Here is a 17,100-nt window from a genome sequence, read left to right on the forward strand (position 1 = left end):
TGAAAATCCCTCTGGGTGATTCTAATACGTAATCCTCCTCTCCTCCCACCCACTCATCCACAAGACAAAGAGTGGAAACAAGCTGGCAATGCAAATAGTAAAATATATTTGGGAGGAATCTAAATTACTAAGCCTAATTTATTGAAAAGAATAGCCAGTGGTTCTTCTTAATTAGTGAATTTTTAGGCAGCAGAGTTCTAAAGTGGTAAAAAATGTCCTAGACATTTTTCATTTTCATGAATGCCAAAATAAATATGGTATTCTATATCATATTACCACTAGCTCAGGAAAGGACTACATTCTCATAATTTGAAGAAAACTAGAATAGATCCATGGGGAGAGGAAAAAGTTGGGTCTTCCTATTCCTGGAGCTTCATGAATTCCTTGAAACAGTACAAAATTTTGTTTGAATGTGTACATGTACATTTTTCTAGGATAAAAGGTCAATAACTTTCGACAGCTTCTCAAAAGAATGTGATTGCTAAAAAAGGTTAAAAATCACTGGGTTAGAGGATCATGTTCATGACAAAGGCAATATGAACCACTGTCTCCAGGTGAAAAAATTTTGACTTTACCTTAATCAATAGAAGGCTTTGTTGCTTTTTTTCCTTTTGAAGGGGACTTAAAAAAAAGTGCATATCTGCTTTCACTGAGGATTCATCAATTCAAAGGCAGACAGCCTTAGATGACATACAGCCAGCACAGGGAGGCCTCGGCAATCGGTTACACCTGTACCGCCTGGCAGCGAGCGCCTGAATGGACACCTATGACAACAACCTCCACAGATCATGCACAGACTTGATAGGGGTAGCAGGGCACAGTGAGGGAGCAACAGAGCTACCTTTATGATGCAGGATTATTTGCTGACTATTTCACAGGGAAGGGACATAAAGTTCATACTAAGTATTCCCTTCCCCCAGTTAAGGAAGTATGGATAGTGCATTTATTTTATTTCTTATACTTTACAGTAATGCTGAGACAAAAATGCCTCCATGGTGTAAAACTGACATGCTAGGTTTTTTACTACTGAAAACGTCCAGTACCTCTAGAAATGGACCTCTCCGGAGTGTGGTCAAAGCTTTTTTTCCATCTCAAAGCATTTGATAAAAACACTTTTCTACCACTTAATAGGAAAGATGTTCAATATATCACCTCCTATGGCCAGAAAAGAAGCCTACATTTCAAGAAACAGAGAGTTCAAAGGAAGGAAGGATATAAACAACTATTAGATACTGAGTGCCTTGAAGGTCTGTACTATGGTTTTTGTTTTGTTTTTTATTTTTAAGCATCTGATACAGAATTGCATCTAATATGAAATCAAATAATCCTGTATTCTTTGGAATAATGCAGATCTGAATCTTGGTTCCACAGCATCCTAGCTTATCCAACCTATGGGAGTTTCACTTTCTTCATCTGTAAAATAAAATAATTATATCCATTCCCTTGTGCAGGCACTGTGAACATTTTTTAAACCAAAAGATATAAAACTCCCAGCAAGTGTCACTGCTCAGTAAATGTCGGTCCCTTGCCCCCATCTCTCACAGCCACCTCCCTCCTCACAGTGGACTTCTAAATCCCAATTTCCAGGAATGACAAACTTTTGGTCCTTCAGTAAAGTATCAGAAGGATACAGACTGGTTGTGGGTGGGAGGGGGTGGCAATTCCCTTCTAAGATGTTCTATTTTTTTTTCCTAATACTTTACAGTGTTTCAGGAGACTCTTGACAAGTATTTCAAGCTTATTTCCATGCTTGCCCCAAAACAGGCAAGCAGGAGGAGGACTGAGGTATGGTCCGTACACTACGTCCAAAGGGAGGTACTGGGAACCAGCCTGGCTCACATGAGAGGTGTGATCAGACTGGAGAAGCTTTTGAAGTCTGGTAGCTTATTTTTAGGCAAATGGTTGGCATAGGAGCCATCATGAAGTAGCTGCCACACCTTTATGATGCACAGAAACTAGGTGCCCAGCAAGTATGAGTCTACCTAAGGGCAGTAGAGGGCTCATCTAAAGATGAGGCTTCAAGGATAGCTACAGGGATGGCTTGAGTCCTCATGGCGGAACTGGGGCACTGGACTTTAAGAAGAAGCCTGCTTCTCTAAACGTGGGTCAGAGTGGAGAAGATATCAGTCAAGAGGCCTATTGGATGGATCAGGAGCCCTGCAGGGTTTGTAGAGTGAAATATACATCAGGCAGTGAGAGGCAGTGAGCCCTGGGGACTCTCAGGGCACAGTGGTAGAATCCAGTAGTCATCACTGGAGAGTCACATCTGCATTCCGCACACCAGGGAGGGGAGATCATACTACCTTCCCTCTGGAAGTGAGAGAGCGGAAAGAAGGGCAAGCATCATCCCTCCTACCTAGACCTGCAGAGTGGAGGCGGACAGGGCTATAGCTGGAGATTGAGGGGGAGGACAACAAGTGGGAGGCAGCGCAGCAAGGGGGAGGTAGAAGGAGAAGTCTCTCTTCCAGAGCACATTTTCACCAAGGGGGATCTTCTGCAGCCGTTTTATTGAAAGATAACTAGTGGCCATAATGGAAAGCGTACAAAATGTACATCATAACACCAGCCAATCAGGAATGCTATGGATATGTGGGAACATGTGATATATGAGAAATCTTGTACTTTTCTATTTTGCTGTGCAAAATAAAGCTCCTCTTTAAAGAAAGTCGATTTTTTTAAAAAACAAAAACAGTCAACAGACACTCTGGGCTCATTTCCTCACTACCCATGGAGCAGTTCCCTCCCCAGACACCCTGCCCAGCCCCTTCCCTTGGGATCTGACCACATCTCCAGTTCAGGTTTCAACTACACCCTGGTAGACAAAACACCCTAAGTACTAAAGTCTGTTCTTGCTTTCCAAAAAAGCATCAGCTGTTTCATCCTAGGTGCACATCCACAAATTGCAGAATGTCAGAAAGAGAGCTACCTCCAAAGTAATCAGGAGGAAACCATGAAGATTAAATTAGCTTACTTGGGATTTGAACCTATTTTTCTCACTGACACTTTTTACAAACTAACATTTAGTTATATACCAACATTTAGTTATACACACACACACACACACACACACACACAATTAGTTGTAATCGGGGCTCTCTCAACAGAACCAATTGCATATGTATTTGAGAGTAGGATAGAGATATAAAGAGATTTATCATACAGAATTGGCTCATGTAATGATGGAGGCCGAGAAATCCCAAGATCTGCAAGCAGCAAGCTGGAGACCCAGGAGAGCTGGTGGTGTAGTCCTAGTCCAAGAGCAAGAAAGACTGATGGCCTAGCTCAGACAGACAGACAGAGTTGCCTCTTATGCAGCCTTTTTATTCTATTCAGGTCTTTAATTGATTAGATGAGACCCACCCACTTTAGGGAATGCTATCTGCTTACTCAGTCTAGCAATTTAAAATGTTAATCTCATCCAGAAACACCCTCACAGACACATCCAGAGATAATGTTTTAGCACATGTCTGGGTACCCCATGGCCCAGTCAAGTTGATACATAAAGTTAACCATCACCCAAGGGCTTGAATTTCGCCTTAAAAAAAAAATCCCTACTGCCATCATCTGATGTAGGTGACCATGAGTAGAAGAAAGGCAAAGTAATATCAGTGGTGGGGTAGGCAAGCCAAACTACAGACTTGATCATCCTCCCCAGGAATCCAAGAATTTCCCTATTTGTCAATGTACAAATATACTTTCGTTTTTTGGAGGAGGAAAAGAAAACATCTGGAGTACAGGTTTGAAATGACTGGATTTTATTACTTTAATTTCTTTTGCTCTGTTTCAAAAATTTTGTAGAAAATAAATCCCATAAACTTAACACACCAACTATTCACAGCATTCCTTTTCTCTGCTGTACTTGGCCAAGATAGAGATCCACATTTTACAAAGGGTTCTGCTCTGTTTTGCTTAACCTTGTTAAGGTGCCTGGTGAGAGGCATGGACTTGGGGTCAGAGGCCAGGCTCTGAATCCAAACTCTGCCACTGTTCAGCCTTCAACAAATTGTTTTACCATGCCAAGCCTCCATTTTCCCCACTTGCAAAATCAGGAACAGCAAGCATTTTCTCCTTTACAAGATTGCTGTGAGGATCAAATAAACTAAAGCATGTTAAAAGTATTTCGTATACTCTAAACCTTTATATAAATGTTGAACCACATACTTGTCATTTTATTAGTGACTCTGGCTTCTGTCATAATAATGTGATCATGGTGTGTGTATTAGTTTCCTAATGCTGCTGTAACAAATTGCCATCAACTTAGTGCCTTAAAACAACACAAAAGTATTAACTTACAGTTCTAAAGGTCAAAAGTCTAAAATGGTACTCCCTGGGCAAAAATAAAGCTGTTAACAGGCTATCATTTTTCTGGAGGCTTTAGGGGAGAATCAATTATCTTGCCTTTTTAACTTCTACAGGTTACCCACATTCTTTAGCTTGTGGCACCATTTCTCCACCTTGCAAGCCAGCAATGTCAGGACAAGTCCTTCTCACATTGCCATTTCTCTGGTTCTCTCTCTCTCTCTTCTGCTTCTATCTTCTACTTACAAGGACCCTTGTGATTACACTGGGCCCACCTGGGAAATACTGGTTAATCTCCCTACCTCAACTGTCAGCTGATTAGGAAACCTTAATTCCATCTGCAACCTTAATTCCCCTTTGCCATGAAACCTGACATATTCACAGGTTCTCAGGATTAGGACATGAACATCTTTGGAGGGACATTACTATGCCCTCCATACTTTATTTACTCATCCCCCTCAACATAAATTCAGTTTTTAAAATACTGCACCTCTACACATTTATTATATCTACTTTCCCCGATGAGTTTGAAGCTAACAGAAAACCTAACGGCCATTTTTCCAGGTCTGCTTTCCAGTCCAAAAGTATTCATTCCTATTAAAAAAAAAACTATGTAGAAAATTTTAAAATTCAATTAAAAAATTAAAGGAAGAAAACCATATATAATCCAAACACACGCAGTAATTGTCATATTTTGACACATTTCCTCCAAGCATTTTTTTGCAGTTTTCTTTCACATAAGTGAGAGCATACCATCTATAAAAATGTTTATGCTGTTTAATACAATTGCATCAACATTTCAACTGTACAAATCCTTTGTGAACATAAATTTTAATGGCTGCATAATATTTCATTGCAGCAAGGTAACATAATTTACTTGGATGTTATTGTTAAGCATTTAGTTTCTTTAATCTTTTACTTATTAAAGATAATAAATGTTAAGTATCTTTTATCATTCATATTTATTTACATTTATAGTTATATTCCTCTTAGGTGAGATTTTCAGAATTTATGGGCCAAAAGGAATGAATATATTTAAAGCTCTTGATAAATATTGTCAAAACACTTTCTTCAAATAATAGTCTATTTACACTGCTTCCAGCACTATGCTGGGTCAACACAACCTGACCAACAGTAGATATTCTCATTCTTCTTAATCTTGGCTAGTTGAAATGGACATCTCATTGTATATGTATCTCCTTTGATCATGTGTGAGTCTGAACATTTTTTCATGTGTTTATTCAGCACTTATATTTCTCCATTTGTGTTTGGTCTACACATGAAGGTCATTTATTCTTTCCTAACCTAGTTATGCTTGTGGGGGTTCACGGCAAGAATGCATCACTTCAACAGTACCTTGGAAATTCTTTCTCTGTCCTTACTCTGCTTGAAGGATCTGAGCCCTAATCAGATTCTCTGAGGACTACTATTGCCAGTTTTCCTCAGAACAGGCTTTCTTTACTGGTCTGAAGCTGCTCTGTGGGTTTCTGATGGTGTTTCTTCACTGTTCAGTTGTCAGGTCTGGCTTTAGCTGGCAAACATTCCAAGAAATCCAGATTTTTCTCTCCTGTCTGCTACCTTCCCACCTCATCATCATCTTCCTGTGTTCCTTCCAGCACCTTCCTAATGCCCTAATACCTGATATTCTAGTTCAGTTCCTGGAAAAAAACAAATTTCCAGTCACCTACCAGGGTACGGAAGAGGTAGCTGACCAGCTGAATCAGGTAGAAAACAGGAACAGGGGTCTCATTACTTCTTAGGTAAACATTCACCACTCCTCCTGGTTCAGTCTTACCCTTCACCTCCATTTCCATGGTATCTGGTGCCTCCGGTTCTAAGACTTGCCCTGGTTCTATGATGTGAACTGCCCATTTCTTTTAGTTATCCCCCTCTAGAAAAAGGTAGGTTTCAGTTATCCCTCATCTGCTAAATTAGTTACAACATACCTACTTACTTTTCAAACTCTAAAATTTTATTGATAACTCTGATCTGCTCTTGTCTCCTCTTCTGTTCTCTTTGTCCTTATGGGCTTACACATTTTGTAATTCCTTTACTGACATTTTGACGGGGCTTGGGGTGCGTGTGCTCAATACACTGTGTATTTCTTTGCTCTCTGCCCTGGAGACTGTGTTCTTTCTTACGTCGATGCTCAAAAATACTCATTTTCTTATCTTTTTGCCCTCCAAATCATCTTGTCTCTCTCTTCTTCATCCGATATTTCCAGAACAATGTCTTAAATAAGCTTAGGCTTTTACAAAAGATGAGAAGTAGCATGATTCCAAGCAGCGTTACATTATCCTGTCCCATCCCACTTTTACCTACCCTACAACAAGCACTGAAGTAAGACAACCCTGAGGGCCAGGCTGCCCATTGAAAGCAGGGGAGAAGGAAAATATTGGAGATCAATAAATGTAAGTTTATATTTAAGTATATAGACTTTATTTACTTACTGCCCATTTTCTATACACAATAAAATCTACAGAGCACCTGGTTGGACTGGAATGTGTGGCTTCAGCTAGGCTCCTAATGCTGGCATTGCAAAAAGTCTCACTGCATTTCTTATATCCCAGAATATGGTTAGTTTTATTTGCTAGGGATAGGACATGGCATCTTAATAAGAAAACCCTTCAGTTATAATTCACAGGTGATTTGTTCAGATCATAGTTAAGAAATATCAGGCCGGGAGTGGTGGCTCACATCTGTAATCCCAGCACTTTGGAAGGCTGAGGTAGGCGGATCACAAGGTCAGCAGTTCGAGACTAGCCTGGCAATATGGTGAAACCCTGTCTCTACTAAAAATACAAAAATTAGCTGGGCATGGTGGTGGGCACCTGTAGTCCCCGCTACTCAGGAGGCTGAAGCAGGAGACTTGCTTGAACCCAGGAGGCAGAAGTTGCAGTCAGCCGAGATCGTGCCACTGCACTCCAGCCTGGGAGACAAAGCGAGACGCCATCTCAAAAAAAAAAAAAAAGAAAGAAAAGAAAAAAGAAACATCAAAGATACCCAAAATCTACTTCCTGGACTGCATGTCACTTACAGAGCACTCCAGTCCCACAACTGTGCTTACTTCAATTATAAATGATTACTGGTTTTTGTTTTTGTTTTCCAAAACACTTTTCTTGATTATTAAGTTATTGTGTTTAAGGGTTAGAAGTTTGTGCCAAGAAACAAGATTACAACTAGTATCTTGACATTTCAGATAATTTAATCTCAAAAAAGGGATACTTAAACTGGTTTTCATGTTTCCAGATTAACTGTTGACACCAAATCAGAGACATCTCAACTTTCTTAGAGGCTCCTATTCCCAGTGTTAACATAAACAACAATAAAATCACTCTGCTTGCAGAGTCTAAAATAACCTCAGCAGAGTTTTCATTCCAGACTTTTTTTTTTTTTTTTTTGGAGACAGGGTCTTGCTCTGTCGCCCAGGCTGGAGTGCAATGGCATGATCATGGCTCGCTGAAGCCTTGACCTTCAGGCTCAAGTGATCTTTGTGCCTCAGCCTCCCAAGTAGCTGGGACCACAGACACATGCCACCACATCCAGCTAATTTTTAATTTTTTTGTAGAGATGAGGCTTGTCTTAAATGTCTGGACTCATGTGATATTCCCACTTTGACCTCTCAAAGTTCTGGGATTACAGGCATGAGTCACTGCACCCCATCTATTCTAACCATTATAAGCCACCTTGTGAGACATTGAATACAATCAAGGAATGTGCCCAAATAGTTCCCAGATATCCTACAAATTTACTTTAAAGAGTAACATTTGGAGTTAAGGTCACATAAATCAGCTTAAAAATGACCAAAACTCTTTAATCTTGGAAGGAAGTAAATAACTGAAAAAAAAAAAAAACAACTATATATGGCATGATGGGAGATAAAGTCATATAAATGAAGGAAGGAAATCCTAAAACTCATGCATGTGTTACAGAATCACATTAGAAAGTGTATTAGAATATATGCCAGGCACTGTGGCTCACACCTGTAATCCTAACACTTTGGGAGGCCCAGGTGGCAGGATCGCTTGAGCCCAGGAGTTTAAGACAAGCCTGGGCAACATAGTGAGGCCCTGTTTCTACAAAAAATTTAAAAATTAGCTGGGTGTGGTGGCATGTGCCTGTGGTCCCAGCTACACAGGAAGCTGAGGCACAAGGATTACTTGAGCCTGAAGGTCAAGGCAGCAGCAAGCCATGATCATGCCCTTGCACTCCAGCCTGGGTGACAGAGCAAGACCCTGTCTCAAAATAAATAAATAAATAAATAAATATATGATTACCTCCAACATTAGTCACAAGCACAAAATATAAATACAGTTCTTCCTTGTTCTTGTAACCTGATGGTTTCTCAGTCTATATAGTCACCTTTTTGGTCAAGTTTCAAAATTTAAAAAAATTCATTCAAGAGGAAAAGAAAAGGACGTTGTTACTATCACCAGTACAGGCAATATGAACAACTTCATATAACTGTCATAATTTCTAAACTGAACATAATTTCTAAAGTCTAAACCTTAATGCTGTTCATAAGTGTTTACGTAAATTGAGTCTGACTATATTTTAAAATACCTCCCTCACAATTCCACTTGCAAGTAGTAAAAATAAATCTCACTAGCATCTGAGTTTCTCACCATGGCTCCATCTGTTTCCTCCAACACAGACCTGTTTTCTTCCCATCGAACCTCAGAAGCTGATCCCCAAACCACCTCTTGCAGAATGGGATACAAGTTTAAAAGCCGGTATTATTTTCATCCTTTTTCTTATAAAACTTATAAAATAGATGTGCTAAGGCTAGTGGTGAACCCCTCCATCTGGGTACCAAGTTGTTTCCTTCCATTTTATTTGAATGGAATAATGTAAAACTGCATGATCTCTAAAGTTCTTTAAAGCTGAGAAATCGAATATATCTATGATATCACTTATCATGAATAGATTTAAGTAGAGTTGGTAGGTATGTATCTCCCAGCCATCAAAATTATCTGACATCTCACCTTAAATGTTAAACATGCTAATTGATCTGGTATCTAGAAAGCAAGGTGATTGGTTAGGTCAGGGCATGGGACTGAGTTTACCAGCCATCACTGTGTAATAGCTCAGTGAAAAAATATTAGCTCCGTTATTAATGATGATTGTTAAAGTGTCCCTTGATAAAAACAAGCTGCTGGCAAGGTCTATACAACCAGCAGTAGGAACCCTTGCTCTCAAGTTTGTGAATCAGCAATACAGTAACTGTGCCTGCCTACTGCCTCCCAAAATGCACGTTAAGAAGAGAAAGGAAGAGGAAAAAAAGAGATTTCCATTTAGCTTTTACCTCCAAAAGCATTGTCAGCTTTGAAGGACTAAGCGATGGCAGAGGAATTTGTTGTGCACCAAGGCATGCATCTCAGACAAGACCATTGATGGTTCCCTCATCTCCAGGCAGGAACAATTCCCTGAGGATGAGGAAGATTAAGTTCATACACATGCACACACACATGCACACACACACATGTATAGCACTCCACAATGTGGGAAAAGATTTCTCTGATGTGAGGAGGGAAAAGGTTATTTTCTTTTTTTTTTATTATTATACTTTAAGTTTTAGGGTACATGTGCACAACATGCAGGTTTGTTACATATGTATACATGTGCCATGTTGGTGTGCTGCACCCATTAACTCGTCATTTAACATTAGGTATATCTCCTCATGCTATCCCTTCCTCCTCCCCCTACCCCACAACAGGCCCCATTGTGTGATGTTCCCCTTCCTGTGTCCATGTGTTCTCATTGTTCAATTCCCACCTATGAGTGAGAACATGAGGTGTTTGGTTTTTTGTCCTTGCGATGGTTTGCTGAGAATGATGGTTTCCAGCTTCATCCATGTCCCTACAAAGGACATGAACTCATCATTTTTTATGGCTGCATAGTATTCCATGGTGTATATCTGCCACATTTTCTTAATCCAGTCTGAAAAGATTATTTTCTCATTGCCACATTCCCTCTGCTTGGGAATTTCTAGTCATTACAGGTAGTGACAATGAAAATTATTTTCTGTCTTGATAATTCATTAAATAAATATTTATTGAGTGCTATTCTATGCTAATAATCTTAACATTCTCCTGAAAAATGTTTCTTTCTTAAAAATAATAAAAGAAAATTATGTCATACCTTCTGCAAATATGTCTTCTGCTCAAAGAACATATGCAGTACTAACAAAGTGTCTTATTTCAGCATCCAAGCTTGTCTCTCAGAAATGGCCAAGTGATATAACACGGTCTGCTTCTAAGCCACAAGATGATTTATAATACCAACTAGTTATACCTCTTTAGGACATTATAGCTACTATAAAAACAGATATTTCTATAATATCTCAGATGATGGCTAAGTCAAGAAACATTCTGTTGTATCTTAGCATAGCTGTGAGAGAAAGTTCTTCCATCTCTATATTAAAATAGCTAGTGTTTCCCGTAATTTCCACACATTGTTGCTAGTGTTGCCTTTTGAGGCTATAGAATGTTCAAGGCTTCTTCCATTAGTGGAACCAGAATTACAGTTGGCATTTATTGGGTGTTTACTAGGTATAGTGCCCTGTGCTAAATTCTTTGCAGACGTTATGTTATCTGCCCCTGTAAACACAGACCCGCACCATCCCCTTTTCCAGGCAAAATAAACCAAGATCTTCCAGCTGTTTTTTGCGTGATTGTTTCCAGACCTTTCAACATTCTGATCACCGTCCCTGGTCAGCTCCACTTTGTCAATGCCCCCGTTAAAATGTGGCATCCCTATCTAGTCACGATCATCCAGATGTAAGTTAATTGATTGCAAATACAGAAGAACTATTATTTCCTTGGACTGGACAGGGTATTCCTCTCAGTCTGGCCTAAGAAGAAAGGACCTTTGTTTGTTTTAGGGGTGTTTTATGGCAAATCACATGACTTGCTCATGATGCCCTTGCTGTCAATGAAAACCCTGAGTCCTTTCTGCATATAAACTGATTAAGCCAAATCTCTACCATCCTGTGCAGCTAATTTTTAATGTAAGGAAAATGTTCCCTTTGCATTTATTCCTCCCTATTAAATTTACTCTTTTCCATTCGCAGCTGCTTCAAAGCTATAAAGATATTTTGAGGTCTTATTTATTTATTTTTGCTTTGTTTTGCTTTTTTGAGATGGGGTCTTGCTGTGTCACCAAGGCCAAGGTGCAGTGGCACAGCCACGGCTCACTGTAGCCTTGACCTCCCAGGCTCAAAAAATTCTCCCATGTCAACTTCCCTAGTAGCAGAGACTACAGGGATGTGCCACCACACCTGAGTAATTTTGTATTTTTAGTAGAGACAGGTTTTTGCCATGTTACCCAGGCTGGTCTTGAACTCCTGGTCTCAAGCGATCCTCCCACCTCAGCCTCTAAAAGTGGAATTACAGATGTGAACCACAGTGCCCAACCCTTATTTATTTATTTTTTTTAAGAGACATAGTCTCGCTTTGTTGCCCAGCCTGGACTCAAACTCCATGGTTCCCACCTTGGCCTCCCAAGTAGCTAGGACTACAGGCACAAGCCACCACACCTGTCCTTTTCAGATCTCATTTTGTCACTCAACACATTAACTCTCTTTATAGCATCTCAAAATGAAGTAAGCATGTCTTCATCTAAGCAGATAATTTAAGAAGTTGAACAGACCCATGCAGCATGCCAGCTAAAGCTTTGCCATCTAGTTGATAATAGTTCATTAGTGGGAGATCCTGAGATACAAGCCTTCAACCAGTTAGGAATCTACCTAATTATTTTATCTTCTTGACCCTTTTCTTCATCTTGTTCTCAGTGATATCCAGAAACTTCACCATCTATTTTGTTAGAATCATGATGCATTCCTTCAACCTACCAGTTTGGTAACATGAACAAAAAGAATAGCTGTTTTAAGTTGCTCTTGGTGAAGTCCTATTGGTTGCTGGTAACTGCAACTTTCTCTCTTCACCTAACAAATGATCTATCTCAAAATTCACTACAGAATCTTGCCAAAGATCAATATATTTTAGTTTTTTCCTCCTGGAATTCATGTTCTTTCTTGCCTCCACCAATACATACTATATAAATACTTTATAAATATTGGGACGCTATTTGCCGCCTCCTCCTCCTCCTCCTCCTCCTCCTCTTCTTTTTCTTTCTTCCTTCTTCTTTTTCATTTTTTTTTTTTTTTTTTTTTTTTTTTTTGAAACAAAGTCTCACTCTGTTGCCCAGGCTGCTGGGCTGGAGTGCAGTAGCATGCTCTCGGTTCACTGCAAACTCCACCTCCTGGATTCAAGCGATTCTCATGCCTCAGCCTCTGGAGTAGCTGAGACTACAGGTGTGCACTACCACACCCAGCTAATTTTTGTATTTTTTAGTAGAGATAGGGTTTCGCCATGTTGGCCAGGCTGGGCTCAAACTCCTGGCCTCAAGTAATCTGCCCTCCTTGGCCTCCCAAAGTACTAGGGTTACACGTATGAGCCACCCTGCCTGGCTTCATCTTCATTCTTAATGCCTCTCTTTCAATCCTCAAGATTATTGACATTGAGACTGGATTCTTCTTTGCAGTCACGTATGCTGGAATGAAATCCAACTTGTATTCCTGAAGTCATTTAAAGCAGGCAGGTACTTTTTCCCATCCCTTTACCTCCAGACAAGTCTTTCTTAATATTATTTTATCTAACATTTCCAATGTGACTGTAAGTATCAACTACAGGAGGCAAGTGGGTCAATTATTTTTATCCTCCTTTCTTTAGAAATCACTGGGACACACACTAATTGAGCAGTTAAGGAGTGGCAAAGTTAAAACTGAACCCAGTTGTCTTACCTCCAAATCCAGCACTTCCTAAACTACGAGTGTTGTCTCCTTTTCTTAACTTCCAGGAAAAAATGTTGCTTGTGTAAGTGAATCTGTATGTTCTGTGCTTCCAAAAATTAAAAATTAAAAATAAAAGTTTTCAGGCGCAGTGGCTCACTCCTGTAATGCCGGCACTTTGGGAGGCTAGGCAGGTGGATCGCTTGAGGTCAGGAGCTTGAGACCAGCCTGGCCAACATTGTAAAACCCCGTCTCTACTAAAAATACAAAACAAAATTAGCCGGCCGTGGTAGCGCACGTCTGTAATCCCAGCTACTCGAGAGGCTAAGGCAGGAGAATTGCTTTAATTGGGCAAACCTGGGAGGCGGAGGTTGCAGTGAACCGAGATTGCGCCACTGCACTCCAGCCTGGGTGAAAGGAGACTCCATCTCTAAGTAAATAAATAAATAAATGCTATATAATCTTATGTTTATTCCTCTTTGTTTTTTATTGCCAGAATTCCTGGATCCAAACACTGGATCCAAACAGAGCCTCAGCTCTGTTAAATCAAATTTAGCCTAAAGGTGACTCCTTACTTAATAAAGGTTTTTCTGTACATCGCGAATTATAACAAGTGGAGGTATAACCAGACCATAGCCTACATTTGCGCCAATCACCGAGTTTTGGCCGATCAAATGTAGCCAACTGTTCAAACTGTGTTCCAATAAGGCAAACGCCGAGCTGTAACCAATGCAGCTGTTTCTGTACCTCATTTCTGTTTTCTGTACGTCACTTTCCTTCTTCTGTCCATAAATCTTTCACCGCATGGCTGCACTGGAGTCTCCGAGCCTACTCAGGTTCAGGAGGCTGCCCAATTTGCCAATCGTTCACTGCCCAATTAAACCTTTTTAAATTTAATGTGGCAGAAGATTTTCTTTTTTCAGCTCTGATCCAGAAAACTATCTACTATTTATTGTTTTTCCTGTTATGTTTTTGCTTTTAGATGTCTTATAATTTCAATCTTTTTCACTTTAGAAATAGTCCATAAACAAATCTTAAGTAATTCATTTAGATTGTCTTTTTCTCTCAGGGAATTCCACTACAGATAGAGAAAGAACACCTCCTTTGATAGTTTCTTCCTTCCTGTCACTGCAGAGAGAAATTCTATTCCTTACATAGTTAGGGATACTGGAATTGCTACCTTAACACTCAAGCAGCTAATGTAGTTAGCACATGAATCTGCCTCTGCCATTTTCACTAGAAGAAAAAATTTTACCATCCCCTAATAAAAGCAAAGAAATTCACTTACAAAAATAAAAGACTTTCCAAAGATAGAACTGATCAGATACAAAATCCCAAAAGAAGATGAACTTTACAGGTAGTGGAAATGGCTAAAATTCTAACAAAGATCATGTGTGTAAATGTGTGGAAAGGATTTATGTTTTTTAAAATGTATTATCTTTAGTTTTCATTGGTTTGTCTTTGTTGTGCCTAGATTAGAGTTTGTTTTTGTAGTTTTACTCCTTGTGGTTCCTAGGTCTTCTTGAATCTGTTGCTTGATTGCTTTCATTCGTTTTGGAAAGCTCTCAGCAATTATCTATTCAAATATTATTTTTGGCTCATGCTCTTTCTTCTCTCTTCAATCTTCTGGATCTCCCGTAATACATATGTTAGCTCTTCTCGTGGTAACCCATACAGCTATTAACCATTCTTATTTTTCTCCATTATTATTTTGGATATTTTCTTCTGACCTATCTTCCAATTTTCTAATTCTCTCTTCACATTTGTCTACTCTACACATTTATTGTAGTCTTAATTTTTTGTGTTTTTTGTATTGCATCATATACTTTCCAATTTTATGCTTAAATTCTCAATTCCGTATTATCTCCTTGAACATAGCAAGCATATATATTTTGAATTCTGTGTCCGGTAACTATAATATCTGGAGTCCCTGCAAGTCTTTTTCTGTTACCTGTTGTTTTTGGTGGGTTTTGTTCATAAAGTTTTATCATCTTGTGTGCCTGGTTAGTCTTTTATTTTGCACTGCACACTGAATTTACTGACTTGTTCATAGAAACAATTTGCAACCAAGAAAATTGCTGCTTTTCTTTCACCAGAGAGGTTTTATATATGTTTCTATCAGTCAGCTAGCAGCACTAGCAATTTGAGATAGCCTCAATCCAATTTTAGGGACTGAGATGATTTGAAACTAAACAACTCTTTAAGAGTTCCTATCAACATTGGGTTTATCTTTATATTTTGAGTATTAACTTTCAAGATACAATCTAAATTGAGTCAGCTTCACCAGGAACAATAATGACTTAGCAAGCCCTGGACTCTAATTCCTACCTTAGTCTCATGAAGCTGTCAAAAGCACGGATTAGCCTCTCAGACGCTCAGTATCTCCCCAACAGTTGACAAATGCCCCCAAGGGAAACCACCCCTAGATGCTGGGCTCACCTCCCTGTGCCTCCATTTTCCTCCATATCCTAGACAATAATTCTTTATTATCTTGTTAGCAATCTGATGTTTTCAAAAGGATTGTTTGAAAAATTTGTCCAGTATTTTCCATTGCCCTTAGCAGAAAGTTGATTCAAATTACCCAGTCTTGCCATTATTGGAAACAGAAGTCTTTAGGATGTTGTTCACTCATAGATCACTTTAGCCACATCTGTAGCCAAAAATCAGCAATCAGGCTCATCTTTGAACTGACGAATTGGCCTTTCCTTTGTTGGTACAACTGCAGTAATAGAAAAAGTACTATTAAGGTGCACTAATTCCAGCATAATTGCCTTATGTGTGGCTTTAGTTCACCTTATTTCAGATTGGAGTTCCTAACTTTCATTTCAATTGGCTTTACTTGATAAAGCCTCCTCATTTACTAATGACACAAGGAAATACTATTCAAGGCAAGATGTTGTAGTGGAAAGAACACTGGAACTGGAGTTAGCAAGCTCAGATTTTAATTCGTTTTCATCATATGTTTACTGCCTGTGTCCCACTGTTCCTCTCACCATGGACCATGCCCTCTACTGAGCATATAGACTACCTGGTGAATGAGATTCAGTCTTGTCTTCTTTTCAGTTTCTGTGAGCATTAACATGTTTATCCATAAGTTAGAAATTACGACAGTGTACCCCACATTGTTGTTGTATGGATTAACTAGGGAAATTTACATTAAAGCATGAAATTCACAACCACTGACACATAGGAGGAACTCAGTTACTCTTTGTTGAATGACTTAAATTTCAGACAGTATTTTAGGCAACAGTTTTGTTTTTAAAAATTTCATAAATCAAATTATACCTGGTTTGTTTGTTTGTTTGTTTTGAGATGGAGTCTCGCTCTGTCACCCAGTCTGGAGTGCAGTGGCACAATCTCTGCTCACTGCAACCTCTGCCTCCCAGGTTCAGGCAATTCTCCTGCCTCAGCCTCCCAAGTAACTGAGACTACAGGCATGTGCCACCATGCCCGGCTAATTTTTGTATTTTTTAGTAGAGATGGAGTTTCACCATGTTGGCCAGGCTGGTCTCGAACCCCTGACCTCAAATGATCTACCTGCCTTGGCCTCCCAAAGTGCTGGGATTACAGGTGTGAGCCAATATGCCCGTCCAAATTATACCTTTGTGGTTTTTTTTTTTTTGTTTTTTTTGAGACAGGATCTCACTGTTGTCCAGGCTAGAGAGCAGTGGTATCATCAGGGCTCACTGCAGCCTCGACCTCTCTGGGCTCAGGTGATCCTCCTCCCTCAGCATCCTGAGTAGGTGGGCCTACAGGTGCACACCACCATGCCCAGCTAATTTTTATATTTTTTGTAGAAATGGGGTTTCACCACGTTGCCCAGGCTGATCTTGAATTCCTAGGCTCAAGTGATCTGCCTGCCTCGGCCTCCCAAAGTGCTGGGATTATGGGCATGAGCCACCACACACAGCCCTCAAATCATATTTTAAATGCACAAAGGGAGTTAAATTTTGAAAGGAAATACATTGTGGATGTGGGGAGAATCCTTCCATAGAGTATTACATCTACTT

General features: G+C 39.6%; 1 protein-coding gene across 1 annotated transcript in view; it reads left to right on the plus strand.

Annotated features, from left to right (window-relative positions):
• The window catches only part of LOC129010696 (uncharacterized), a 33,890-nt gene extending 20,120 nt beyond the window's left edge, over window positions 1-13,770 (plus strand). The window contains exons 5-8 of the mRNA XM_063647230.1: window positions 5,916-6,023; window positions 8,954-9,032; window positions 10,934-11,078; window positions 13,647-13,770. Coding sequence (XP_063503300.1) covers window positions 5,916-6,023; window positions 8,954-9,032; window positions 10,934-11,078; window positions 13,647-13,770 — 456 coding nt within the window. The remainder of the gene's footprint in view (window positions 1-5,915; window positions 6,024-8,953; window positions 9,033-10,933; window positions 11,079-13,646) is intronic.
• Window positions 13,771-17,100: the final 3,330 nt, after the last annotated feature.

Source organism: Pongo pygmaeus, chromosome 10 (assembly GCF_028885625.2).
Source record: "Pongo pygmaeus isolate AG05252 chromosome 10, NHGRI_mPonPyg2-v2.0_pri, whole genome shotgun sequence".
NCBI lineage: Eukaryota > Metazoa > Chordata > Mammalia > Primates > Hominidae > Pongo > Pongo pygmaeus.